General features: G+C 50.9%; 2 protein-coding genes and 1 long non-coding RNA gene across 7 annotated transcripts; 2 read left to right on the plus strand and 1 right to left on the minus strand.

Annotated features, from left to right (window-relative positions):
* Positions 1-137: 137 nt before the first annotated feature.
* Positions 138-13953, minus strand: LOC136378503 (uncharacterized). The gene is made up of 3 exons (XR_010746616.1): positions 13895-13953; positions 3685-3764; positions 138-2416 (listed from the first exon to the last, which is right to left on the minus strand). It is a non-coding gene; the product is annotated as an uncharacterized lncRNA (long non-coding RNA).
* LOC136378501 (tubulin alpha-1D chain) lies at positions 5054-10939 on the plus strand. 4 transcript variants are annotated; one of them, XM_066345495.1, is made up of 4 exons: positions 5054-5152; positions 8487-8709; positions 9060-9208; positions 9932-10939. In XM_066345495.1, exons 1-4 carry the CDS (start codon positions 5150-5152, stop codon positions 10913-10915), a joined length of 1359 nt encoding a protein of 452 aa, XP_066201592.1. In that variant the 5' UTR covers positions 5054-5149; the 3' UTR covers positions 10916-10939. The 4 variants fall into 4 exon arrangements, with proteins under 4 accessions (XP_066201592.1, XP_066201591.1, XP_066201590.1 ...); XM_066345494.1 differs by having other exon boundaries at positions 5135-5152; positions 8460-8709; XM_066345493.1 differs by lacking the exon at positions 5054-5152 and adding an exon at positions 6446-6549.
* A 3494-nt stretch (positions 13954-17447) lies between the features above and the next one.
* Positions 17448-24705, plus strand: DNAJB2 (DnaJ heat shock protein family (Hsp40) member B2). Of its 2 annotated transcripts, XM_066345569.1 has the most exons (10): positions 17448-17641; positions 17917-18017; positions 18602-18711; positions 19718-19771; positions 19941-20063; positions 21014-21106; positions 21303-21405; positions 21580-21650; positions 22488-22694; positions 23762-24705. In XM_066345569.1, exons 2-10 carry the CDS (start codon positions 17953-17955, stop codon positions 23770-23772), a joined length of 837 nt encoding a protein of 278 aa, XP_066201666.1. In that variant the 5' UTR covers positions 17448-17641; positions 17917-17952; the 3' UTR covers positions 23773-24705. The 2 variants fall into 2 exon arrangements, with proteins under 2 accessions (XP_066201666.1, XP_066201665.1); XM_066345568.1 differs by lacking the exon at positions 23762-24705 and having other exon boundaries at positions 22488-22992.
* Positions 24706-25362: the final 657 nt, after the last annotated feature.

Below are 25362 nucleotides of genomic sequence, written 5' to 3' on the forward strand. Positions count from 1 at the left end.
CTTAGAGGTTGTTTTTCCGCGGTGACTGCAGCAGGCCTTCGCCCTTGCCCTCCTCGCCCCGCCTCCCTGGAGTCTCCAACCCACTCTCTGGCTCCAGCCCGTCCTCGAGGAACCCCTGGCGGCTGCACGCCGCCTGCTGGTGCCCGGCCGGGACGGCTGGCCTTCGCCAACGCCTGTGGGCGACCGAGGACCGCGAGCTGCACAGCCTGAGCCCCAGGGTGCCGAGCCCATGGGCTGCCCCGTCGAGCTGAGCCCCGCAGCCTGTCTGCGAGGGCAGACTTGAAGAATCTGCCGCGGCTCGGCCGCTACCCGCCCAATAGTGGCCAAGTCTTCAGCGCCGTCACTATTAGCGAGCCCTTGCCACCACCACCTGCCGGCTTTCCTGCTGCCAGAACAGCGGGAGCGCTGGACTGAAAGTCCTTAGGACCTGGATTCGCATCCTGACTGCCCTATGTGACCTTGGGCAGGTGACTTAACCTCACTGAATCCTTGGCTTCTTCATCGGTGGAAAGGAGACGATTCTGCCCTGAAAGCATTGTTGAGAGGTATCAAGATATTTGTTGACGCTGAAGAGGAAAAAAGAAAATGAAGATTCTGATATCGTGGCCGATTGTGACTTTCACATCCTCCTCTGTCCCTCAGCCATGGGCATGATTCTACGACCTGCATATTAACACCTCAGCACTCAGGTGGAGGCCTCAGCAGAAGCTATTCCTTCTTTTTATGTTTCATTCCCGTTTCTTGCAAGAATGGGCTTTTCAATTTACTTCTGTTTTCCCGCACGTGCTGTACACTTTCTAACCGTCTCCTTTCACTGGGGAAATTCTCAGGAAGTGCCCCATGTGCCCATTGGCACACCCTCAAGAAACCTGTCTCCCGGCTAGTCACTTGGAAAGGATTCACCTGCCTCTCCTACCATATTGTTTCCTAGGGCCAGGCTGTCTGACAGCACAACATAGCAGGGTAAAATAACTAGCATGGCAACTTTCTATCGACCAAATAGCTCATCCACACCTTACTTAGGCAAGGCATGGAAAGGAATACAGTGAAACATGACAAGGTTTCTCTTCCCAGTGGACTTGCCATCTGCTTGGAAGAACAAGACTCATTCATCAAAAAGAAAACTGACAAGGCCATGCAGTGAGGCTGCTTTGGGAAACGGGGTCATGGTCTTCTACAGAGCAAGAAACTCTGATGATTACAGAACGCAGGGCCTCTTGCAGACCCTCCCTGGCTCTCTCTTCTCCCTGTGTGCCCCTGCCCTAGCAAAATGACTGTTGAGAGAGCTTTTAGCTTAGGCAAAACCCTAAACCTCTTTGAATCATAAGTTCAGGTTTTTCATTTGTAAAACTGGGATAACTTCAGATTGTGAAGACCAGATGAATTTAGGAATGTGTACAGATATAGCAAAGCACTGTAAGCAACTATCTTGTTTTTTTTTTCTTTCAACTATCTTGATTTTTAGAGCATTTTCTTCATTAATTTTAGTGTGTGTAGTGCACAATGCTGCATTTATTTGTGTACATTTCCATCTTACCACATAGCAAACCTGTTGGAGGTAAGGACTGTTTTATTCATCTTCGTGTCCCTAGTTCCTAGCATGCGGTAGGCATTTGTTGAGTATGTCTCGGGGGGAATTGTTTCACTTCCGTGATGGGACTAAAATTAGAGTAGAAGTCTAAGAAGCCAGAAGTTACAAATCAGCAGCCTGGGGGCCAAAGTCTCTCTCAGAAATGTTTTGTTTGGCCCTCACAGTCTTAACCCCTGTAACATTTAGAATATATAAAAAAATCAGGAATTGTTTTTGAGCTGGGGTATCTCCAAAACCACCCTCATGTCAGGAGACTAGCTGGGAGGACTCAAGGGACTAATTGTTCTAACGACTAAGGTTTATTACAACAATGTAGGAAGGATACACAGCTGGATCCCAAAGGGAAAAGGCACAAGGGGAGTCAGGAGGAATCCATGCCCTCTCCTTCTCATAAGGGCTCACAAAGCATGTTCTTCCTCCAGAATGAATATGAAGCAACATTTCCCGCAGTGTTTCTGCCCAAGGAAGCCCATGAGAGTGAATAATATCACTTTCCACTCACATGCTTAAGTTAAAAACCTAGGACCATCCTGCATTCCTCTCTTTCCCTCTCTCCTTCTCCTCTTTTATTAGTTAAAACAAATATTTTTTTTGGCTGCAAATAATGGAAAGCCTAACTAATGGCAGCTTAAACAATGAGGATATTTATTATCCCACAAGAAATATGAGTGGAAGGCTGTTCAGGGTTGATTCAGTGATGACACCAATACCTCTGGTGTTTCCAGCTTTCTGCTCAGGCATCCTCAACGAGCTGGTGACATCTTCCCCCATGATCACAAGATGTCTGCAGCAGCTCCAACTGTCATGTCTTCATTTGGCACTGTCCTAAGGCAGGAAAGGGGGTTTCCTCCCACATCTCTTTTTATCAGAGAGAAAACCTTTCCTCAAGCACCCTTGGAGACTTGCAGACTTCCCCTTATATCTCACTAGCGCCATGCCTAAACAAGTCGCTGGAGAGATGAATAGAATTACCATGAATGGTTAAACTGCTCTAAACTCACCCTTAGGTTTGGGGAAACGCCATCTTCCTTGAGCAAGTGGAAGGGTGAGTAATGAAACCAAGTCAGGACCCTGAAGAAGTGGAGGCAGGGTGCAGGTAAGGCTGCTAGGTAGGCCTGCCGCACACTTTAGCATTCCCATTACCTTGAATTCAGCTACTTCCCACCGTCCCCAACTCTAGTCTAAGCACCCACCTCCTTATTTCTGGATGCCTACAGTAGCCTCCTAACCAGTTTTCTGCTTCTATTCTTGAACTCCTATAATGCAGTTGCCACATAGCAGCTGTAATAATCTCTCTGTACTCAAAGAAGGTGCTAGTGCTTGCTTAAACCCTCCCATCACACTCTCGTAACAAAAGCTATTCTCATTCCAAGTCCCCTCTACTTCTGTGATCTCACGGTATGTAGCTCTCTCCTTTCCTCACTCGGTTTCATTGAGCACATGGAGTTTGCTCCTACCTGTGAACCTTGGCACTCATTTTCTCTGCCTGGAGCACTCTTATCTAGATCCTACCATGGTTGACTCTGTCACGTGGTCTCCATTCAGATGCCTTCTTAGAGAGCTGCTCCCTCCCTCGGTAGTAGCCCCCACCTCCGATCCCTTTCTGTGCCTTTATCCTGGTCTGTTTTCTCCATGTGCTATTGCTCTCCGAAATTGTCTTCTTCATTTGCTATGTGTCTCCCCATGAAAATGTCAGCTCCTTCGGAGCACAGATTCTCTTAGTCCACCACTGTGTCCCTGACAGCTAAAACAGTGCTTGGCACATAGCAAAAATAAATATTTTTGTTGAAGGAATTAAAGAGTATTGACTGCCTCTTATTTTATAACCTAGATACATTAACATGCTTTAAAACTCTATTCTGTTTTACATAAGGACCCCCCTGGCCTTTAGGATAATTTTTTCCAGAGTTGGTGATATATCTATTGACTGTGAGCCAAGTTGGGAGAAGTTGAAGTGCTAAACAAGACAGCTGTGCACACCGTGGGCCCTTTAGGCCACAAATTCTGACATCTGGATAATAATTCCTCAGGATGATCATTCCTGAGGTCTATGGCCTCATGGACCAACCCCCTAGAAGCCTGGGCTTCCTTACCTTTGACATGCTGGTTGGCTGTGTCTTCTCTCTGGGGATCCTGGCCTCTTAGTTCCAGGTGGGAGAGAGAAGACTTCAGTCTACAACCAAAACCAGAGTTAACCATCTTGATATTCTGGGCCACTTCTTAGTATACTACAATGAGAAGGGCTCTGAAAAGGCCCCTACCTCAAAGTAGCCCCCACCATTAACCATTAGCCACAGTGACTGAAATTTCTCTATAGCAACTACTTCCAGGATAGGGTTGCTAGATGAAATTCTATTATTTGCTAAGTTTGGATTCCTATTCCGGGTTATTGTCACTGTTTGGAAAAGTGACAGAAGAGATGTAACGTAGTTTCCAGGAAGCATTCGGGTCCATTTGAGGTCACGAGTTTGAAGTCAGCTTGGGCCTGGGTTTTTCCACTGTTTTGATGGGTCAGTACAGGCACAGGGTTGGTGAAGAAGTGGAATTAACTAGAGTTGTGGTTTAGTCAAGCAGGGCCACTGAAGCTAGAGGGAGGCCGGACAGTCGAGGGGTGTGCAAGAGGGCAGTCACCACTGACCACGCAATTTAATATGAGAATAATAAAGACACAGGATGGGCACGAGGGACAGTGACAACTCTGCCATATGGAAAAGGGAGAAGCACTGAGCTTGAGTCCCGGATGACTTTTAATTCTACCATTAATTAACCCCCATGTAACCTTGGGCAAGACATAATAGGTTTCAATTTCCTTCATCATGGGAATGGAGGCCCCGCCTTGCTTATCTCACAAAGTTGTTGAGGGACTCAAAGGAGATAAGGAGTGACGACACTTCAAGAACTACAACATAGAAAACAAATGTGAGAGATCAACATTCTTATTTCATAATTTTGCCTAAGGGCAAAAGGCAAGTCCTTTTGCGGAGAAATCAGGCCAGGCTGGACCAGCAACAACTTGCACTGAAATAGGGGGAGACACTGACAAATAGCCCTGAGTCCTGCTCATCAGCTTGCTTTCCCCATGGACAACAGCAGCAATTCTGGACAAAGCATCCAAGAAAGTGCATGTTGTTTAATCCTCACAATACCACCTCTCCCCATTCTACAGATGAGAAAACTGAGGCGAAAGCAGTTAAATACTATAGTGATGGGGCTAAAATGGAGCTCTAGTTCCCTATGTCCTATGATAGTCTGAGTTTCTACCCAGAAGGCCCGAGGTTGATCTCTTGCCCCAGGACTCCTTATTTCACCGCAGATTCTTCATAGCCCCACCCACACTCCACTTCGCTCCCCTATTTGGGCCCAGTCCCAGGACTTGCCTACTGCCTGGTAACCAAGTCAACAGGCCTGCCCTCCTGGGGATGTTTCTAACAACATTCTCACCCTGAGAGCAGACCAGAGAGTATAAGGAGATCAGAGGCTGTAGGTCTCCCACAGACCTGTTTCTACTTTTCATCTAGCAGCGGAGAGACAACCCCAGCCAGCCCCCAACCAAGCAGCATGGTGAGCAGAGGTGGGGAGCTGAGCATGCAAGTGGGCCCAGGTGGTTGGTGTGAAGGAACTTTGGGGGTCTAGGCACTCATGGGGCTACAGTGTGTGCACAGGTGGGGTGGGGAAGGGGGAAGAGACTTCCAAATGTGAGTATGCCCCTTCTCAAACATCCTGGGCATGTACAGGATCGAAGAAGAACAGGGTCTTGGTAGCCAGGATGTGGGTCTGGGTCTGGGTTCAGAAGCAGGGCTGCTTAAGGGCTCTGAATTTAGGGGTAGGGAGTGGAGGATAAACAGGATTACAGCACAGCACAACATGTAGGCACTACCCCCCTGCAAACCCTGCGCCCACGGCAGTCACTGAGGTCCCGCCTCCCAGCTGCAGGGATACATTCTCATAGCCCTGCCCAACTGCACTTACATATCAGTGGAAGGAGAGAGGGAAGGAGGAGGCGGGAGAGGGCGGGTGCTCCTAGTTCTCGAAAGTTGGCTGGGCATGGGATCACTTGATATCTTTAACCGTCTCCCCACTAGGCAGGATAGAAGAGCAGCTAAGAGCGTGTTTGGAACCAGGCTGTCCCTGCTTTGAATATTCTTCGTTTCGCTCATGACCTTGAGGTAGCTGTTTAACCGCCCTGAGATTCAATTTCCTCATCTGTAAAATAGGTTAATAAAAGTACCTACCCAAGGGGGTTGTTGTGAAGATCGAATGAGATAATGTGTGTGAAGCACTTAGCATAGTGCCTGGAACCTAATTAATGCTTAATACATGAGAACTAATCAACACAATCACAAAGCCTGCTGGGTCCAGGCACGAGATTATGCCTTTTTTTTTTTTTTTTACAGTCAAGAAAAAGAAGCTAGGGCAGCTAAAATGAAATTAATCTGTGTGAGGTCATAGAAAAATGGAGGTTTGAGGCCAAGTCTGTGTGACTCCAGGGGCTTTCTTTGCATCAAACCTGCTGCCCCACCATGAGGGGCATCGATTCCAGCACCCCAGGCATACCTGAGAAGTCAGAAACATCTTGAGTGAGCCAGTAGCTGTGGGGGCCGGGACACTGTCTGGCTTTGGAAACAGAGCCTGGCCAGGCTTGGAGGTGCAGCACTGGCCTCAGCCTCGCCGGGTGACTGGTGGGCTGAGAAGCTGAGTCAGCTCTCTCTCCAGGACCTGGGAATTTCTGAACTTTTTGTGTCCTTAAATCCCTCCCAGACTAATTCATTAACTTCTCTGACTATGACACCGTGATTGGGGGAGGGGGAGTTGGTAAGGAAACCCAACATATGGTGCAACAAGTGTCATGAAACGCGCCAGGCAACATGCATGCATTCTTTCATTTAATCCTCAGAAAACTTTTAGGAAGGGGTTCTTATTATTGCCCCCATGCCATAAGGAAGGATGTTGACAGAGAGGTTAAGACTCTTGTTCAGACAAGTAGAGGAGTAATGGGTCTGAGATACAAATGACTTATGGATTAATCCCCGTCATCTAAAAAATCATAAGCCAAGGCCCATATTTCAAAATGAGTATGAAGTGATAAAATATCCCCTAATTTTTGTGAGCAGTGTAAAAAAGATCAATGTCATGTTAAATTTACAGAGAAAGCATCCTCATTAAAAACTTATGCCCTGGCCTGTTGGCTCAGCAGTAGAGCATCAGCCCAGCCTGTGGAAGTCCTGGGTTTGTTCCTAGTCAGGGCACACAGGAGAAGTGATCGTCTGCTTCTCCACCCCTCCCCCTTCTCTCTCTCTCTCTCTCTTTCTCTCCCCTCTCTCTCTTTCTTCCCCTCCCATTGTCATGGCTCAAAAGGTTCGAGCGAGTTAGCCCTGGGCGCTGAGGATGGCTTCGTGGCCTCCCCTTAAACACTAAAAATGGCTCAGTTGCCAAGCAACAGAGCAGTGGCCCCAGAGAGCAGAGTATGCCCCCTAGTGGGCTTGCCAGGTGGATTCAGGTCAGGGCGCATGCAGGACTTCTGTCTCTCTAACTCCCCACCTCTCACATAATAAAAAACAAACAAAAAACCATATGGACTATTTTAGACATACAAAAAGGTATAAAGAATAATATAACACCCACTATCCACTTTAAGAAATAAAATCTTTTCCCAATTGCATTCACCTCTACCAGAAAGAACCATTATTCCAATTTGGTGTTAATATTTTCCCTTGCTTTATTTTTGCAATATATAATGTGAATATATACACATTATAAGACTATGTATTAAACATTTAAATTTATCTGTAAATGATGCATAGTATCATTTTACAAGTTAAATATTTATATAAATGGTATCACATTATATGATTATTTTTAATTTGAGATACATCACTTTAAGCTTCTACCAGCAGTGTAAGAGTTCACATTTCTCCACATCCTCCACATTGTTCAGTCTTAAAGTTTGGGGAAATCTGATGAATGTGCTCATTGTATTTTTAAGGTCTGTGGTGATTACTTCTCAAGCATAGAAGTACTCTGGGAGACGTCCTCTGGTATCCCACTTACCACACTGTCACACATCTGTTAACACACGACATTCCCCTTTCCCTACACAGTGAGCTCCTCGAGGGCAGGGACTGAGTGTTAGGTGTTTTGTATCCCCAGCGCCAGCACAGTGTTCGCCACATAGCAGAGGCTCAACACATCTTTGAAGAAGCAAAAGGTCAAGCCCTCCTGATTCTTATGAGGAAACTGACCTTTCTTTCTCGTTTCCTAGACCAACAGGCTTATCCCCGCCCTGCTTCAGGGGCCAAGAGTTCTTTGACCACCAGCCTTGGCTCACGTGGGGAAGACCTTTCTTCCCAGTCCCAGCCCACTCCAGAACCAGGCACGCCCAAGAGAGGAAGGAGCAGCACCTGCACACCCATAACAGTCCCCCTTTTCCCTTCCTCGCTGCCATTTCCAGCTGTAACATGAATCCAGAGTGCTCTCTGCTTTTATAAACCCCTTCCTTATCTTTGACCCCTGAAACTTCATTCAGATCTTGCTTCCCTCATCTGTGGCCCCTAATTTCTCTCTGAACACGAGTGAGTTGACTTTTGTACTCTGCCAGACTCATTTGATCCCCTCGACATTCCTCAAGATGCTTAGCCACTGAGCGAGAACTGCGCACATCTGCTCCCCCTAAGGGTTTTGGCTCCAGCCCCAGAACCCCCCCAGAAGAACAGGCCCAGCCTATTGGTCCTCAGTGTCACCAGTAAATGCTTAGCCACAGGAGGTGGGACAAGGAGAGCAGAGTCCAGGAGCCTTGGCCTTCAGCCAGAGACCCACTCAAGGAAGGAAGGCAGGAATTGTGTCCAGGCATGATATACTTGTCTCTGCTCAGAATGTTTTCTGCCCTTTGTCTGCTCAGCGTGAGTGCATCTCAGTCCACGTGGGGCAGGCCGGTGTGCAGATTGGCAATGCCTGCTGGGAGCTCTACTGCTTGGAACATGGGATCCAACCAGATGGGCAGATGCCCAGTGACAAGACCATCGGGGGAGGGGACGACTCCTTCAATACGTTCTTTAGTGAAACCGGGGCTGGAAAACACGTGCCCAGGGCGGTGTTTGTGGATCTGGAGCCCACGGTGATCGGTGAGTGATGGTCCATCTCTGCCACGGCCTTGTCCTAGGTTCCAGGGCAAGTCCCTCTCTGTAACTGGAGAGCACTGCAATTTGCGGTTCCCAGTTGCTGCAGCCAATTAGGACTCCAGATCTGCAGAACCACTGTCACTCAGCCCCAGAGTCTCAATGTCACCCCGTATCCCTTTTCTTTCCATTGCTGAACACTTAAAGTCAAGGACAACTGACTTTAATTCAGCAGCCTGGATGGGGCTCCTCCAGGGTAGGGCTTGGGGCCCAGAGACCTCACTTCTACAGGGTGCCCTGTGCCTCTGAGAGCCAGGCTACAATAAGGGCAGGGCCTAAAACTCTGTTCATTGCAGACGAAGTTCGGACGGGCACGTACCGTCAACTTTTCCATCCAGAGCAGCTCATCACTGGCAAGGAAGATGCTGCCAATAATTACGCCCGAGGCCACTACACCATTGGAAAGGAGCTCATAGACCTGGTGCTGGACCGGATTCGGAAGCTGGTGAGAGAAGAGCTGAAGGCTGGAAGTCCCTGTTGTGGTCTGGACACCAGATAGGGGAAGGGCAGCTTCAAGTCTTGGTAGAGCCTCCTGGAAAAGTGTTAAACATGCAGAATCAGGGCCCTACACTCTGATCAGGGGAGATAGAGTAAGGCTGCAGTCTGGATCTGGGGGTCTTCATCATCTTCTGTAGCAATGGGCCCAATGCTGGGCGGTGTGGTCACCAGGGCTAGCCTGTCCATGGGCTGCCTAGCCCAGTGATGAAGGTCCATAGCACTGCCAGAATATTACCTTGTATTGTAGCAGTGTGGGCTGAAGGCCCCGTGAGAAACAGGATCCAAATAATGCCAGCCCAATGCTCTATGATCAACTTTGCCCTCCTCCAAGGGTGGGGACAGAGTTCCTGGATTATTGATCTCAGTAGAGAAGCTCTCCAGAAACATCTGAGATTAAATCAGGGAGACAGAGTTGGCAAATTATAATGACAAAAATGACTGTTACAAGATTCAAGAGAGCTGTCTGTTAGAGACCTTAGTGGGTCTTAGAGAGGAAGAGGGATAAGGGGAAGAGAGTGGGCTGACCTTAGGCAGATAGGTCTTGTTCTCTTGGAAAAGTCTTCTAAGGATTTAATGACACTTCGAGGGAATTTGCAACAGCACAAGCTGGTTCTTTCCTGTTTGTCAGCTGGCTTTACGCCCCACATTTCTCTTCACCTTCACTTTCTAGGCTGACCAGTGCACAGGACTCCAAGGGTTCCTCATCTTCCACAGCTTTGGTGGGGGCACCGGCTCCGGCTTCACCTCACTCCTGATGGAGAGGCTCTCTGTTGACTATGGCAAGAAATCCAAGCTGGAGTTCTCCATCTACCCAGCCCCCCAGGTGTCCACAGCTGTGGTGGAGCCCTACAACTCCATCCTGACCACCCACACCACCCTGGAGCACTCAGACTGTGCCTTCATGGTGGACAACGAAGCCATCTATGACATCTGCCGCCGCAACCTGGACATCGAGCGCCCCACCTACACCAACCTTAACCGCCTCATCGGCCAGATCGTCTCCTCCATCACAGCTTCCCTGCGCTTTGACGGGGCCCTCAACGTGGACCTGACCGAGTTCCAGACCAACCTGGTGCCCTACCCACGTATCCACTTCCCCCTGGCCACCTATGCGCCAGTCATCTCTGCAGAGAAGGCATACCACGAGCAGCTGTCGGTGGCAGAGATCACCAACGCCTGCTTCGAGCCTGCCAACCAGATGGTGAAGTGTGATCCTCGTCATGGCAAGTACATGGCCTGCTGCCTGCTGTACCGTGGAGACGTGGTGCCCAAGGATGTCAACGCCGCCATCGCTGCCATCAAGACCAAGCGCAGTATTCAATTCGTGGACTGGTGCCCCACGGGCTTCAAGGTTGGCATCAACTACCAGCCACCCACCGTGGTGCCCGGAGGCGACCTGGCCAAGGTGCAGCGTGCCGTGTGCATGCTGAGCAACACGACCGCCATCGCCGAGGCCTGGGCCCGTCTGGACCACAAGTTCGACCTGATGTATGCCAAGAGGGCGTTTGTGCACTGGTATGTGGGTGAGGGCATGGAGGAGGGCGAGTTCTCCGAGGCCCGGGAGGATATGGCTGCCCTGGAGAAGGATTACGAGGAGGTGGGCATGGACAGTGTAGAGGGGGAGGAGGAAGAAGAGGAGGGAGACGAATACTAGGGAAATCCTCTGGCTCTGTCCTAAATAAAGTGCTGTGATCTTATTGGCTCACAAATGTCTTTTTCTTTTGGGAATAACCATGGGGTGAGGGAGGCTTCTCCTTAATGAGAGATAGGAAGATAAGAGATAAGCTTGGGCTCTCCAGAAAGCAGATCTGATTTCAGATTTCATTAAAGGGTGCACTTTCAAGAAGTAGAATGGGGGCAAAAGGGACTAGAGCAGGGAAAAGGGGAGAATTTATCCTAGAGTAGATGCAGCTGAATTAACGGCATCTCAGAGCCATTCCTTGGGCGAGGGTGTAGGAGAAGCGGTGAGGGTAGGGAATTTACACACTGCCTCCATTCTGCCATTGGTTAAGCCTTTGGCTCATTGAGCATGAACTCCTCTGCACTTCCGGGTTGCATACCCTCGGGCTGCAGGGTCAGCGGAGAAACCCTGGGACAAGAGGTAAGGTGCTTTCAATTTAACGTGTGTGAAGTTATTCCAAGACCAGACTGCAACCAGAGCCTGGTAAGGCCAGGAGGGTGCCTCTGAATAGTCTGAGATAGCTGGTGTTCACCCTATCGATTGGAATTTTATCTTCTTCAGGTAGGTTGTTCGGGTTTAGCGAGACCAGAAGTTGGCATTAAGGCAGAACAGGGGCACAGTGGCAGCGACATTGGGAGAGTGGCTGGGGAAAGGCTGGGCTTACCTTCCGGTAAGCTCCATCAACACTCCCACTTTTTGATGGAAACCATTGACCCTTTCTTCAAATGCTACATGTTATGCAAGTACAGCTTCAAGCCCTCACTTCCAACCAGGTGGCTGCCCATAAAATCTTAGCATATGGACTTTCTGTAGCCCCAGCTGGGCAGGAGGGTTGGTTTAACCATTGGAGGTACTGAAATATGGGCAATTCCTACCCCCACCCCTCCAGAGAGATTCAATGCCCAATGCTGTTGCCCTCCACTCTATCCTTCCTACAGTCTCCCTTTCCCAGGATTGGGCTCTGGGAAGCCAACCCTAAAGTGAGCAACACCAGGGAGCTGCTATCACTCCTTGGGCTGGAGGCAAAGGAATGAGATGGTGATGCCAGAGTCATGGAGCTGGGACACCAGCAGGGAGTTGAAGCCACAGCAGAACTATCTAGAGTGAGCAGGGGGGAACAAGTTGGGAAGCACCTTTGGCAAAACTCAGAGCTATGGAGGATACACAACCACTGTCTGAGGTGCCCCCTGATTTAGAGAAAGGGAGAGAAATACCCTGGCTTCTCCCTTCCTCCCACCCTCCACGTGACTCCCATTGGTTGAACCTAGACAGAAGCTAGTTGGCAAAGGGTAGTAGGAAAAGAGAGCACAGCCTGTAAGATGGAGAGCAGGGCAGGGAAGATGGGGAATAGGTCTCAGAGAAAACAGGCAAATAAAATACATGCCCGCATCTAGGTCTAGCACTGGAAATGGAGTGACTTCAGCCCTCTCCCCGGAACCCATTGCCTGTCCCTGCCACTCTTGTCCCAATAATTACTTTGTAGTTAATGGAGGATGGAGTGGAAGCAACAGGGTGGTGGGGGAGTTTATAAAAGGAACTGGGCACGCCCAGCATAATAATTTCCTCCTTCTAGTTCGTAATCATTTGTCCAGAGGGAGCCAATATTCTCAACTCCAGTTGGGGGATTGAAGGTCACAGGGTAAGCTCTGTCTTGGGAAGAGAGAGGCCTGCAGTTGTGTGTATATGTGTGTACGGTGCTGGTGGGGGTGGGTGGGTAACTTAATTCAGAAAGAATATTTAGAAGCCCATTCTGGCTGAATAGCTTAGCTATATCCTCAAATCTATTTATTTTTCCACTAAAAGGACTGACTTTCAAATTTCTATTAGACTCATGTCTTTCTCTCAACTGGTTTTAAACTTGGGAAGGGAAAAGGGGTCCTGGGCGTATCCCTTCAAACCCCAAGAAATCACTGTCACTTATTGAGCATCTACTATGTAGTATGCCCTACTTGTTTAATACTGAGATAAGTACAGTTATACCCACTGGATTGGAAGCTTCATATGAACAAGGCTTGTCCTACTCTCAGTACCAGAATGTCACCCAACCTATATGAGATACTCAATACTTGTTGAATAGACTTGTTAAATGAATGCCTATTTTATGGATGTGGAGACTGAGACTCAGAGAAGTTACATGACTTGCCTGAGGTTACTTGGCTAGTAAAGGGAGGAGTAAGGATTCAAACCCAGGTCAGCTGAGCCAAAGCGTACGCTGCTGCTTTCCCCTTCTTCAGATGCCCTCCCCTCCTGCCCACAGCAGTCCCAGGCACCCCTCCACACCTCCTCTTCGGGGCCTGCCAGGTCCCTAATTCCCAGACAGTGACTCAGGCGCCTCAAAGGCAGGGAGGCGGTGACACTCCCCTTTACACTGTCCTGTCCAGTCACTGAGGACAGGACATGTGTTGGGGAGGGTGTAGGGACCCAGTTTCTGGGCTGAACAAGGGCAGAGACATCTTTGGGGCCATGTTTTGGGGCTGTCATTGGCCTCCGAAAAGCCCTTTCCTTAACCCCCAACATCTCATAGGAGGTGAGGTGAGGGCCAGCAGGGAGAGTCCAGCAGGGAGGGCCAAGATGGAGGTGCGTGTTCACTTGCCAAGATGGCTGGGCATCCAGAGAGGTGGTCAGGCTCCCTTCCCATCCACTGTGCCAGCCAACTCACACCGGGCAGCTGTCATCCCGTTTCCTCTCAGATCCCAAAAGGCCTCGCAGCTAAAAGCTCTGCTGGCACCAGCAGACCTAGGTTGGCCTGGGTGTGGGTGTGGGGAGGTGGCAACTCTGACCTGCATGGGGCAGCTGGCAGTGCCACCCAGCCTGGCTCCTGGGGAGTCCCTCAATGCAGGGAAATGCTTTCATCCCTGACGCTTGTAAAGCCAGGTTACAATTATCTTCTGCAGGCAAGCACAAGAGACCGAGTCCCAGCCTCGTATCCCTCCAAAGCCCTTATTCTCTCACCTCTGATGTGTCCGGAACATGCCTGCCTCCAAAGTGGCGTTCTCACCATTCCCTCCTTCCGGAATGCGGCCCGCCCCCTGCTTGTCTCAATGTTGCCATTCCTTCCAGCTTAGGTCATGGTCACCTAGAACCCATCCAGCCCTGGGAGCTCTGCCCCCTCTAGAGTTTCTCAGCCCCTATGCATATTCTACTGTGTGTACACACATATAGAAACACTTTGTTCCATACCTGTTTTTTTACTGCATAATAAATCTAGAAAATGATCTATAGCAGAACATGTAAATATACCATGTTTTTTTTCTGCTGGCAAAATTGGTATTGCACAGTATTCCATTCCATTCCATCACTTATTTAACCAGTGTCTATTAATGGGTATTTAGGTCATTTCCCATTCTTTGCTGTAACCCTTGTGCAGACTTCTTTGCACGTATGTACAACCATCAGTTATTAGAATTGCAATTGCTGGTCAAAGGCTATGCACTTTGAATTTTGATATACCCCACATTACTCTCTTTAGAAGTTATACCAAATTCCCCTCCCTCTACCAGTGTCTGAGAATGCCTGTGCCTACAGCCCTGCCCGTTCAATATATTATACTTCTTGATCTTGGTCAATCATCTGATACGTGAAACATTATTTTTCCACAGCTTTCCTTTATAATTCTCTTGTTATGAATGAGATCAAGTATCTTTCCAACTGTTTAAAAGTCAGTACTTGTTCTTCTGTGAACTGTTCTGTCTGTGTCCTTTGCCCATTTTAAGGATGGCAGTTTGTCTTTTCTTATTAATTTGTTGGAATTTTTTTGAACAAAGGAAATTAACCCCACTTGCTGGATGTGTTTTAGGTAATCTCCCTCAGCTTTCATTTGTCTATGTCCCAACTAGGGTTTCATCTTCTTGAGTACAAGACGGAAACTTAAACCTCTTTGTATTCCTATTCTTAATATAATAGCATACATGGTAGGTACTAGACAAATGTCTGTGGAGATAAGAGAAGTAAAAAGAGAGATTTGGAAGATTTTAGAGTGGTCTAACCTAACCTATTCCTTCCTTTTATACCAGATCAGTCAGGACTCTTGTTTTTTTTTCTTTTCTTTTATTTATTTATTTAGTTATTTTTTTACAGAGACAGGGAGAGTGAGTCAGAGAGAGGGATAGACAGACAGGAAAGGAGAGGTGAGAAGCATTAATCATCAGTTTTGTATTGCGACACCTTAGTTGTTCATTGATTGCTTTCTCATATGTGCCTTGACCGTGGGCCTTCAGCAGACCGAGTAAACCCTTGCTCAAGCCAGCGACCTTGGGTCAAAGCTGGTGAGCTTTGGTCAAACCAGATGAGCCTGTGCTCAAGCTGGTGACCTCGGGTCTCGAACCTGGGTCCTCCGCATCCCACACCGACGCTCCATCCACTGCGCCACCGCCTGGTCAGGCAGGACTCTTGTTGTAAACAGCAGAAACTAACTGACAAGTTAAAAAAAGATACATACACACATAGAGACTTGGAGAGATGTTGGGTAGTACACACAGAATCAATATGAGGGCCACCAAACAAGCCTCTACAAACAGGTAGGCACCAAGGGAACCTGGGCAGCTAGCACTATTGTCAAGGTCAGGGCACAGGACAGCCTGCCTAAAACACCCCTGTCCCTTCTACCCATGGCAGTGAGGCCTCTTCGACCCACGCACTGAGGCTGACATTTTCTCCTCCAGACACTAGAGGCCGCTGCCGGCTTCGCTGCCACCAAAACTGCAGAAATAAATTCTCAACTGCCCCAGCTTCTCTGTGACTTGATCCACATTCAGTGTCCCAGTGGGAGCTTCCCACTGGCAGAGCTATGTCTTTTGCCTGCACCCTTGGAGCCGAGAAGTCTAGATAGAAAGTGTCCGGGCTTTGTGGCAGGTGGTGACCGGCCTGCCTGCCAACAAGCCTTACGCAATGGGAATTCCCCAAATGTAGGCAGGGGGCTCAGACTGTGGGCAGTCAGGACAGCTGGACAGAAGACCCCACTCTTTTTTCTCATATCTGGCTCAAGTCCTTCTCTATGGTGAAGCATTTCTGGGTCACCCAGCCTAAAACACTCTTCTGGACTCACATAACCATTACTGCTTGGGCCATTAATGGTGCCAGAGAAGATCTGTCACAATACCTACTATGTAACGCACCTCATCTGACTTTCAAACAGCCCTAGCTATTACCTGTATTTAGGGAGGAAAGTCCTCAGAGGTTTCCCCAAGTCACACCAGTGCCAGGTTGCAAACCCGGGTCTGTATATTTCCAAAATTTTGGGGTTTCCCAGTGGGTTATATTAACGAGCTGGTATCTTACCAAGTTGGAGCTCTGGGAAGGCAAAGATTGGGCCACATTCTTCTTTTTATATCCCTGCAACATCTGCTATGTAGAAGATGTTCAGTTAATGCTTGGTAGATTGGCCTGGACAGATATCAAGCAGGAATCAATTCTGGAAAGTTCTCTAAATCTCCCATGAGGCCTGCCTAAACCCAGAAATCATTTTGAGGTAGAAGTCTACTCAGGATCACTTTGGGAAGAAAAACCTTAAAACCAGGTAATTTCTTTTCCTTTTTTTTTCTTTTACTCTTTTACCCCACTTTTCCAAAAACTGTCAAAAGAGCCTGACCAGGCGGTGGTGCAGTGGATAGAGCATCGGACTGGGCTGCCGAGGACCCGGGTTCGAGACCCTGAGGTCGCCAGCTTGAGCGCAGGCTCATCTGGTTTGAGCAAAACCTCACCAGCTTGGACCTAAGGTCGCTGGCTCAAGCAAGGGGTTACTCGGTCTGCTGAAGGCCCACGGTCAAGGCACATATGAAAAAGCAATCAATGAACAACTAAGGTGTCGCAATGCACAACGAAAAACTAATGATTGATGCTTCTCATCTCTCCGTTCCTGTCTGTCTGTCCCTGTCTCTCTCTCTCTCTCTCTCTCTGTAAAAAAACAAACAAACAAAAAAAACAACTGTCAAAAGAGGTCTGCACCTGTGCATTATTTAATCATCAAATTGGTTATTTTTAACCCCACCACTACCCTAATACTCTAGTGGAAAAAAGAGAACACTCTCAGCCATTTGTTTACATTTTAGTAGGAAAAGTGAATGTCAATCAAATAAACAAGAAATGCTAATTTATAACTCTAACAAGTGTGATGAACGATGCCACAAAATGCTGAGAGGCAGGTCTGACCTACTCAGGTAAATCGGTGCGGCCTCTTTTGAGGACCTGGGACTAGAGCTGGAATCTTTAGAAGGGAGAGGATTTAGGCCCAAAGGAGAGTCTGGGAGTCCTTAAGGTGGTGACTTCCTCCGGGATGAGGAGCTATCGATCATCCTGCCTGTTTATAGAAAAGCTCCAGAGGGACCAGGGGCCAGGTGGCTTGTTGGTTGGCAAGTGCGTCATGCCTGGATGGAGCTGGCCGCTGTCTTCCAGGTCCCCAGCTGGAGATGACGTCGTTCTGGTGCAGGCCCAAAATAGCCGGCTCCGCCCCCATGTCCCGGCAGTCCCTGCAGCAGCACTCCCCCCACCCCCTGCTCCGCCCCCGCCCCCTCCCCGGGTGACAGGCCAAGCCTGCCTCCTCGGAGTCTCTAGTAGTTTCTGTGCAGCTGACGCCTGCTGCGCGCACAGCTGGGCCGGGCGCGTCCTACGCAGCAGCCGCGAGCTGGGCAGCGGTGCCAGACGATTCCCGGCGGGGTGCAGGGGCGGGGAGCCGCGGGAGCCCCAGGACTCCGGGCGGAGGAGGTGCGGTCCGGATGCGCCATCAGGCTGGGGGCCCTGGGCCGGGCTGCGGAGGTGGGGGGGCTGCGATAGCGCTGCCGGGACTGGGGACCGAGATAGGCAGGGGCACCGGCCTGCGAGGGCCGATAAGGCTGGCCCAGCGAGCCTAGTCATCCTCCGCAAGTCGAGTCCGGTGGGCTCCGCTTCCCCATGGGAGCGCCTCCTGCCAGCCGGGGGGGCTCTAGCCCGAAGGAGGCGCCCTTGGGTCTTCCTGCCCGACTCGTCCTTCTCTCCTGCAGCCCCACGGAGGCCCGCCTGCCAGCTGACGAGTTGCCATGGCATCCTACTACGAGATTCTAGACGTACCGCGGAGTGCGTCCGCTGATGATATCAAGAAGGCGTAAGTGCCTCCGCTGCCTACCGCACAGCCTCTCAAACCCCCAGCCCCCACCACCAGCACCACAGGGCCCTTCAGCGGCAGAGCCCAGGGAACCAGGCCCTTGACACCTGTGGGGAGCAAGGAAACCGTTGGATGAGTAGGAGAAAGTCCATGTCTGTGAAGTTCTGCTGGGATCTGCATTGTGGGTTCTTCTTTAGTAAACCCTCTCTTCTCCTTCCTTCTCCTCTCCGGACCCCTAGAAGAGGGCTTTCTCAAGGTGCAGAGCAAAGATGCCCAGGCAGTTTTATCAGGAGGGACCTTTGCCCCTCTACCCTGCATGCCCTCTACCCCGCGCTTTGCAGCCGCAGCCCCACTGAGCTCCCGGGAGGAGTTAGGGCCGGGGCCTTCCAACTCTCACATTATAATCTGTACGATATTCCTAGCGCTGACTACAGAGGGGAGATAGCACTGTCACCTCGGCAGCGGCAGCCCACCGGCTGGAGTGGACCAGGCTGAGTGGTGAAAGGACATTGGTTGGCTAATGGGAAAATAGAAAGTGCCTGCATGTGTCCGTTGACCCTCCCCTCTGAACCCACTTCCTACAGGTATCGGCGGAAGGCTCTGCAGTGGCACCCAGACAAGAACCCGGATAATAAAGAATTTGCTGAGAGGAAGTTCAAGGAGGTGGCCGAGGCATACGAAGTGCTGTCGGACAGTAAGGCCAGGGGCAGGGCAGGGCACGGCAGGGCAGCGCCCATCACCCTCACTCCACTGCCCACTGCATTCCTTCCCAGAGCCATGGCTTTCCCAAGCTGGCATTTCAGTGCCCCCCTCCCACACGGACTCCGGGACTTCTTTCCTTTTTTCCTTCCGACCATGTGCAAAGCACCTTTTCATTCTTCCCCTAGTTTCCCAGGCTCACTGTCTGCTCCCCAGGATCAGGTAGTTGCAGCAAGGGTCCTGACAAAGCAAGTCGCCAAGGCGTGTGGAGCCTCCTCTGTGCCAGGCGTTGGTGGGTGTAATCACCCTGAATGCTCACAGCCATCCTGCAGCACAGGCTTTATCACCCCCATTTTAGTGGCAAGGAAACTGAGGCTCAGAGAGGTGAAGTAATGATCAAGGTTACACAACTGACATTTTCATTCATTCAAAAAACTATTCATCGAATGCTTATGGTGGTGGGCCCTTTTTGGATATAGAGGAACAATGGAGGACAAGCAGGCACAGTCCTCATCCTGATAGGTTTATCACATTCCACTCAGGGACGATTGACATTAACCAAATAAATAAATAGACAAAAGCATTCTAACAGAAAGCAGCAGGGGGATGTGACAGGCAGTAACAGGCAGCGATTTTTGTGGCAGTGGTCTCAGGAGGGCTCTCTGAGAAAGTGACATTTAGACTAAACCCTGATCAATACCACAGTAATAATTAGCTAACATTTATGGAACACTTACTATGTATCAGGCACTGTGCTGAGCCCTTTACATGGATTATCTAATTTAATCCTGCGACGAGCCTAGGAGGTAGGTGCTGTTACCATGTTCTGTTGTACAGATGAGAGGAGCCACTGTGTGAAGGGCTGAGCCATTGCCCCTGTTCCCTGTGCACCCTGCTGCCCCCAAGTGTCAGTCTCTGGGCAGTCCTCTGAGGGTTTTAACCCAGAAGGGGGAGGCCGTCGTCCCAGGGGGAGGGAGAAATGATCTGGTCTCTCCTTCCAGAGCATAAGCGAGAGGTCTATGACCGCTATGGCCGGGAAGGGCTGACTGGAGCAGGTAGGTGGAGCAGTGGGGCCCAGGGAGGGAAGTGGGTCCGGGAGGAGAGGGGGCAGGCAGATTCTTGCGATGGGTGCTATTGGGGCTCCTGGCCATGCCTGAGGTGGGGTCCCCTGGCTCGGGCAAGATGTATTCCCTGAGCCTCCTCTTCATCCTGCCTCTCATCCAGGAACGGGCCCAACGCGGCCAGAAGCTGGCACTGGTGGGCCTGGCTTCACCTTCACCTTCCGCAGCCCGGAGGAGGTCTTCCGGGAGTTCTTCGGGAGTGGGGACCCTTTTGCAGAGCTCTTTGGTGAGTGGACTCAGGAGGCCTCTAACTAGCCTGACGTCCCGCCCTCCATCAGCTGGGAGGTCCTTAAGGGGGAGGCTGAGAGGAAAGCAGAATTCCACAGACTGAAGATTTTGTGGGAGTAGGTCCAATGAGGACAGGGACAGAACCTTACACAGGCCTGAATTCACATGACCCTGTATGACACGTCAGAGACTTGTCTTATTAAATGATAACAATAACACATTGTTAGGCCTCCACAGTGACAGCCATGAAAGCAAGCCTCAAAGCCTCGTATGACAGTAATGATGCCATTATTAACAACAAGATACTGGTTTTTGGAATGATTAATATAAACCCTGTGAGGGAGATAATTTTATTCCCATTTGCAGATGACAAAACTGAGGGACATTCAAAGAATTCACTTGGAGACACAGAGCAGATGGCAGAATGGGACTCAGAGCCATGTTTGCCTGACATCACACCATACTAATCTTGTATCAAAGGAGCTGGCTGTCCTCCCTCCCTCTTTCCCTTCCCCCTTTTCCTTCCATCCTTTTTTAAAAAAATTACTGATTGATTTTAGAGAAAGAGGAAGGGAGAGAGAGGGAGAGAAAGAGAAGCATCAATTTGTTATTTCACTTCTTTGTGAATTCATTGGTTGATTCTTGTGTGTGGTCTGACCAGGGATCGAATCCACAACCTTGGTACATAGGATGACACTCTAACCAACTCAGCTACTTGACCAGGGTTCCCTTTATTCTTTATTGTGGATGGAATTTACTAGTGAACTTTTTCATATACAATGTTAAAAAGGAATTTAATTTGTAAATAAATCTAAACAAAAAAGAAAAAAATCAGAAATGTACCCAGTTTCCCAGTAGCTTATGTTTATAGACATAAGAGCAGAAGTTACACATTTTTTGGAGGCAATCTCTTCACCTGATGATTGTTAATCTGCTTACTTGTTGCAGATGACTTGGGCCCCTTCTCAGAGCTTCAGAACCGGGGTTCCCGACACTCGGGCCCCTTCTTCACCTTCTCATCCTCTTTTCCTGGGCACTCTGGTAAGTGCTGTCCCTTCCCACTTTCGGATTCTCTGAGTGCTGTGATCCCTTGCCTCAGCTCGTAGCTTTTCTCTCTGGTGCACCTGGAGCCCTTCCTGTGGGGAGAGCCCACAGAGGTTCCTGGCTTATTGTGACTGCTGCCTGCCGCGTTCCCTCGTCCCCTTAGCTAACAACCTCTCCTCTGTCCCAATGCCAGATTTCTCCTCCTCATCTTTCTCCTTCAGTCCTGGGGCTGGTGCTTTTCGCTCTGTTTCTACATCCACCACCTTTGTCCAAGGACGCCGCATCACAACACGCAGGTGAGGGCTCCCTCTGGGACCACACCGGGTGGACAGGGAGCTACACACAATTAGAAGGCGAGGCCCTTGAGGGCAGGGCCCAGCCCGTCCTGTTCACTATAGCGTCCCAGAACCTGGACGAGCGCCTGCGGGACTCAGGCCTGCCCGCTGAATGACCTGTGCTGTGTCCCACAGAATCATGGAGAACGGGCAGGAACGGGTGGAAGTGGAGGAGGACGGGCAGCTGAAGTCCGTCACGATCAATGGTGAGGAGCGGCCCGGCCACTCAGTCCCTGGCAGGAAGCCCCAGCCCCAGGCCCCAGCCCAGGTCCCAGTGCCCCCTCCCAGACTGCTCCCGTCTGAACTCCCCTGGGGTAGGGAGGGAGTGGCAACCACAGGCCGGACTGGCAAGATCTCTGGAAATGGTGATCACAGGGAAGCGGGCCAGGACAGTGAACTGACAAGTCTCAGAGGGCCGCTGATCACCGTCATCATTAGTGGGGTGCGCTTGCAGAACCCGACTGTGTTTAAAGCACTCGCACATACCACGTCCCCTGTATTCCTCAAACAGCCGGGGGAAAGCAGGCCAGTTGTTTGCCCTAGTTTTCACTTGAGAAGGCTGTGCCTTGGCACAGTTAAATGGCCGTAATTCTAAGTACCCCCAGGTCCCAGGTTCTGTCCTACTTAGTAAGGGGGAAATCCAGCCATGCAACTCAGGATACAGGGTTCCTGGAGCTGGACTCTTGCTACAACACCTCACTGGACAGGGCGGTCACCTTGGCCTCCTGTTCGTGCCTGCCCACCCTGGGAGCACTATGCTGTCTTATATAATCATTGGAACAATTTGACAGTGTAGACATTCTCATCATTCCCATTTTATAGATGAGCATAGGGAGGCTCGGGGAGGTTGAATAATTTGCCCAAGGAGAGAGTTCAGAGGCTGCTGGAGCTAAATACCTGCCCACGCTGGTAACCACAACACGAGGTGTTAAAATGCACGAATGCCAGTTCGGAAAGAGGCGCTGGAGTGGTCAGCATGGTTGCTGCATGGGGATTCCCCTGGCCTGGGCCAGAGCTTCTCATGGTGGGCGTGACTCCTGTAGGTATCCCAGACGACCTGGCCCTGGGCCTGGAGCTGAGCCGTCGAGAGCAGCAGCAGTCTGTCACCTCCAGACCAGGGGGCCCGCAGGTGCGGCAGACCCCCGCCTCACGTCCATCCGACAGCGACCTCTCTGAGGACGACGAGGACCTGCAGCTCGCCATGGCCTACAGCCTCTCGGAGATGGAGGCAGCTGGGAAGAAACCGGCAGGTGGGCGGGAGGCGCAGCGAAGACGGCGGGGGCAGCACAAGGCCCAGAACCAAGATCCCAGCATGGGGGGGACTCGTGACAGTACCAGGGGCGATGCGGCCAAGTCCAGCCCACCCCCGGAGGAGAAGGCCTCTCGGTGCCTCATCCTCTGATCGCCAGGCTCCACCCACCCCCCATTCTGGGCGCCCTGGGGTCCTGCTGTCAGAACAGAGGGGGGTGTGGCCCCTCCAGCTCCGTGCTCCCCTGCAAGTGTCCCTCCAGGTCCCCTGCCTCCAGTGTGGACTTGGGCTTTGCTCTGCTGAGCTGATAGGTCCCTGGTACAGCCCAGGGTGGGGACCTCAGGGCTGTGAGAGGGCCTGGAGAGCCCAGGTGCACTTCTTATACATGATGGGGGGTTTCTAGGGGGCGTTAGTGGTTTGGGGCAGGCCTTTTGTGCCCAGGTCTTCTTGCTGATTCTATCAAGGAAGGAGGACTTGGCCTGGGGTCCTCTGAGCCCAAGTCGGCTCTCCTTGTCCAGCCGCGGACACTTCCCCACTGGTTTCTGTGCAGTGTTGAGCTCTGACTGTCTCCGTTGCTTCCCTTCTGGTGCCGCTTCTTCCTCACACTCTCCTCTCTGCAATTCCCCGTGGGCCGCATCGCTTGCTTTCACTGCCGTCTGGCTAGGACTCCCTCCTTCCTTCCCCGAGAAGGCCTCAGTGTGGCGAGGAAGATGCTGTGGCATGTAGGGCCATCAGGTCTTCCAGGGAGGCTAGCTGGGTGGGGCGGGAGCCTCTCGGCCATCCAGATTCGGAACCGGAGCCCACTCCTCCTCCCTCTTGCTGCCTCAGCCTGCCCCAGGCCTCGGGACTAGGCAGAGGTGAGGCCGGCTAACCCTGGAGAGGTGGGATAGGGCCAGGGTGCCCCAGGAGGGAGGCCTAGCAGGGGACTGTGCCCCGTCCCACTTCACCATGCATCAGGGCTCAGGGAGAGGCCACAGGGCTAGCCCAGGTCTGCATGTTGAGCGGCACCATCCTCCACGGCTTGCTGCTGACCGTCTCTCCTGTCACCCATCCCCGCTCTCTCCCCAGATGTATTCTGAGCTGGATGTCCGGGATCCACAGTCGATGCACAGTTCCGACAGGACAGCGCCCTCCCCTGTGCCCGGGGAGGGGAGCCTCCACTCCTCTCCCTCACCTGTGCTGAGCATAGAGCTGGGCCTGGCTGGTGGGTGGGGGCCAGGTGGGAAGCATCGGTAGTCTTAGCCTATAAACTCTTCACTGGGTGTTTGGTGCTGTCTCTTGGGAACTCCTAGCCCCAGAATGCAACACACCCTGCCTCATTTCTGATAGATCATGCTTGGGTCAAGTGGTGTGTGGTTATGGAGCTGTGCATCTTGGTACATGTAGTTCCTGCCCAGGTCAGCCTGTCACTTGTGAGATGTGGACATTTTATTATTTGATTTGTCACTGGCAGGGGTGGTGAGAATGTGGATGAAGGGGTAATGGCCCGAAGTTTTATTCCCCTGACACCTCTTGCTAGCACTGAGGTTAGAGTACAAATCTAACGCAAAGCCCTGTGGCATCTGGGAGAGGCTCTTGTCCTACGGGCAGTACTGAGATCTGAGGAACAAGCTGGGGCAGGATCATTAAAGCTGCTGGGTGTGGACCGGCAGAGAGCTTGAAGTGAAGGGCCCTCTGGGGTGTGTGTGTCTGTGTGTGTGTGTGTGTGTGTGAGAGAGAGAGAGAGAGAGAGGGAGAGAGAGAGAGAGAGGGGTATGCAGTGGGTACCCCAGGCATGTTGCTGCTTGTGTGGCTTCTATGGTCTCTGCTGCCCATTCTTTCTCCGACACCACAGCTGAGCTGCCTGCCTCTCCTCCTCTCTGCCTGGGGCGCCCAGTGGCCGGGGAGGGGAGTGGGAGAGCCAGGGTGTTGCCAGGCCCTGTGACACTGTGTCTCAAAGACCTATCAAAGCCAGCTGGGCTGAGCTCAGCCCCGAGGGAAACACTGGAAGTCAATAAAACGGAGTTTCGAGAGCTTGGTGGTATGCTGTTCCTGTGTGCTTCCTTTTCCGGGGGACCTTGGGGACATACAGGACCAGTGTGTGACCCACTTTCCCTTATTGCCAAGATATCTAGAGCAGGGATCCCCAAACTACGGCCCCGCGGGCCGCATACGGCCCCTGCCGCACTTCCGGAAGGGGCACCTCTTTCATTGGTCAGTGAGAGGAGCACTGTATGTGGCGGCATCACTCACGTACAGTACTACTTCCAGTGACGAAGGACACACGCATCACGGCTCCGGAAGCACATTATATCACTTGTTATGGCTAGCAGTGACAAATATGGAACTGGACATTGACCATCTCATTAGCCAAAAGCAGGCCCATAGTTCCCATTGAAATACTGGTCAGTTTGTTGATTTAAATTTACTTGTTCTTTATTTTAAATATTGTATTTGTTCCCATTTTGTTTTTTTACTTTAAAATAAGATATGTGCAGTGTGCATAGGGATTTGTTCATAGTTTTTTTATAGTCCGGCCCTCCAATGGCCTGAGGGACAGTGAACTGGCCCCCTGTGTAAAAATTTTGGGGACCCCTGATCTAGAGGTTGCAAGCCTTCTTAGCTGACGGCGATGTCCCCTCTCTGATAAGGCTGCCGCCACAGGTATGTTGTGGAACCCCGAGAAATGC

The sequence above is a fragment of the Saccopteryx leptura genome, chromosome 7, assembly GCF_036850995.1.
Source record: "Saccopteryx leptura isolate mSacLep1 chromosome 7, mSacLep1_pri_phased_curated, whole genome shotgun sequence".
In the NCBI taxonomy this organism is placed as follows: domain Eukaryota; kingdom Metazoa; phylum Chordata; class Mammalia; order Chiroptera; family Emballonuridae; genus Saccopteryx; species Saccopteryx leptura.

What these genes read in the sequence shown, in the direction of transcription:
- LOC136378501 (XM_066345493.1), top strand. Translation starts at nt 6,457, where the DNA reads ATGCATGCATTCTTTCATTTAATCCTCAGAAAACTTTTAGGAAGGGGT. An exon ending in GGAAGGATGTTGACAGAGAG is followed by an intron (nt 6,550 to 8,486) that starts GTTAAGACTCTT and finishes TTGTCTGCTCAG; the next exon opens with CGTGAGTGCATCTCAGTCCA. An exon ending in TCTGGAGCCCACGGTGATCG is followed by an intron (nt 8,710 to 9,059) that starts GTGAGTGATGGT and finishes TGTTCATTGCAG; the next exon opens with ACGAAGTTCGGACGGGCACG.
- DNAJB2 (XM_066345568.1), top strand. Translation starts at nt 17,953, where the DNA reads ATGGCATCCTACTACGAGATTCTAGACGTACCGCGGAGTGCGTCCGCT. An exon ending in CTCTTTTCCTGGGCACTCTG is followed by an intron (nt 21,107 to 21,302) that starts GTAAGTGCTGTC and finishes TCCCAATGCCAG; the next exon opens with ATTTCTCCTCCTCATCTTTC. An exon ending in GAAGTCCGTCACGATCAATG is followed by an intron (nt 21,651 to 22,487) that starts GTGAGGAGCGGC and finishes TGACTCCTGTAG; the next exon opens with GTATCCCAGACGACCTGGCC.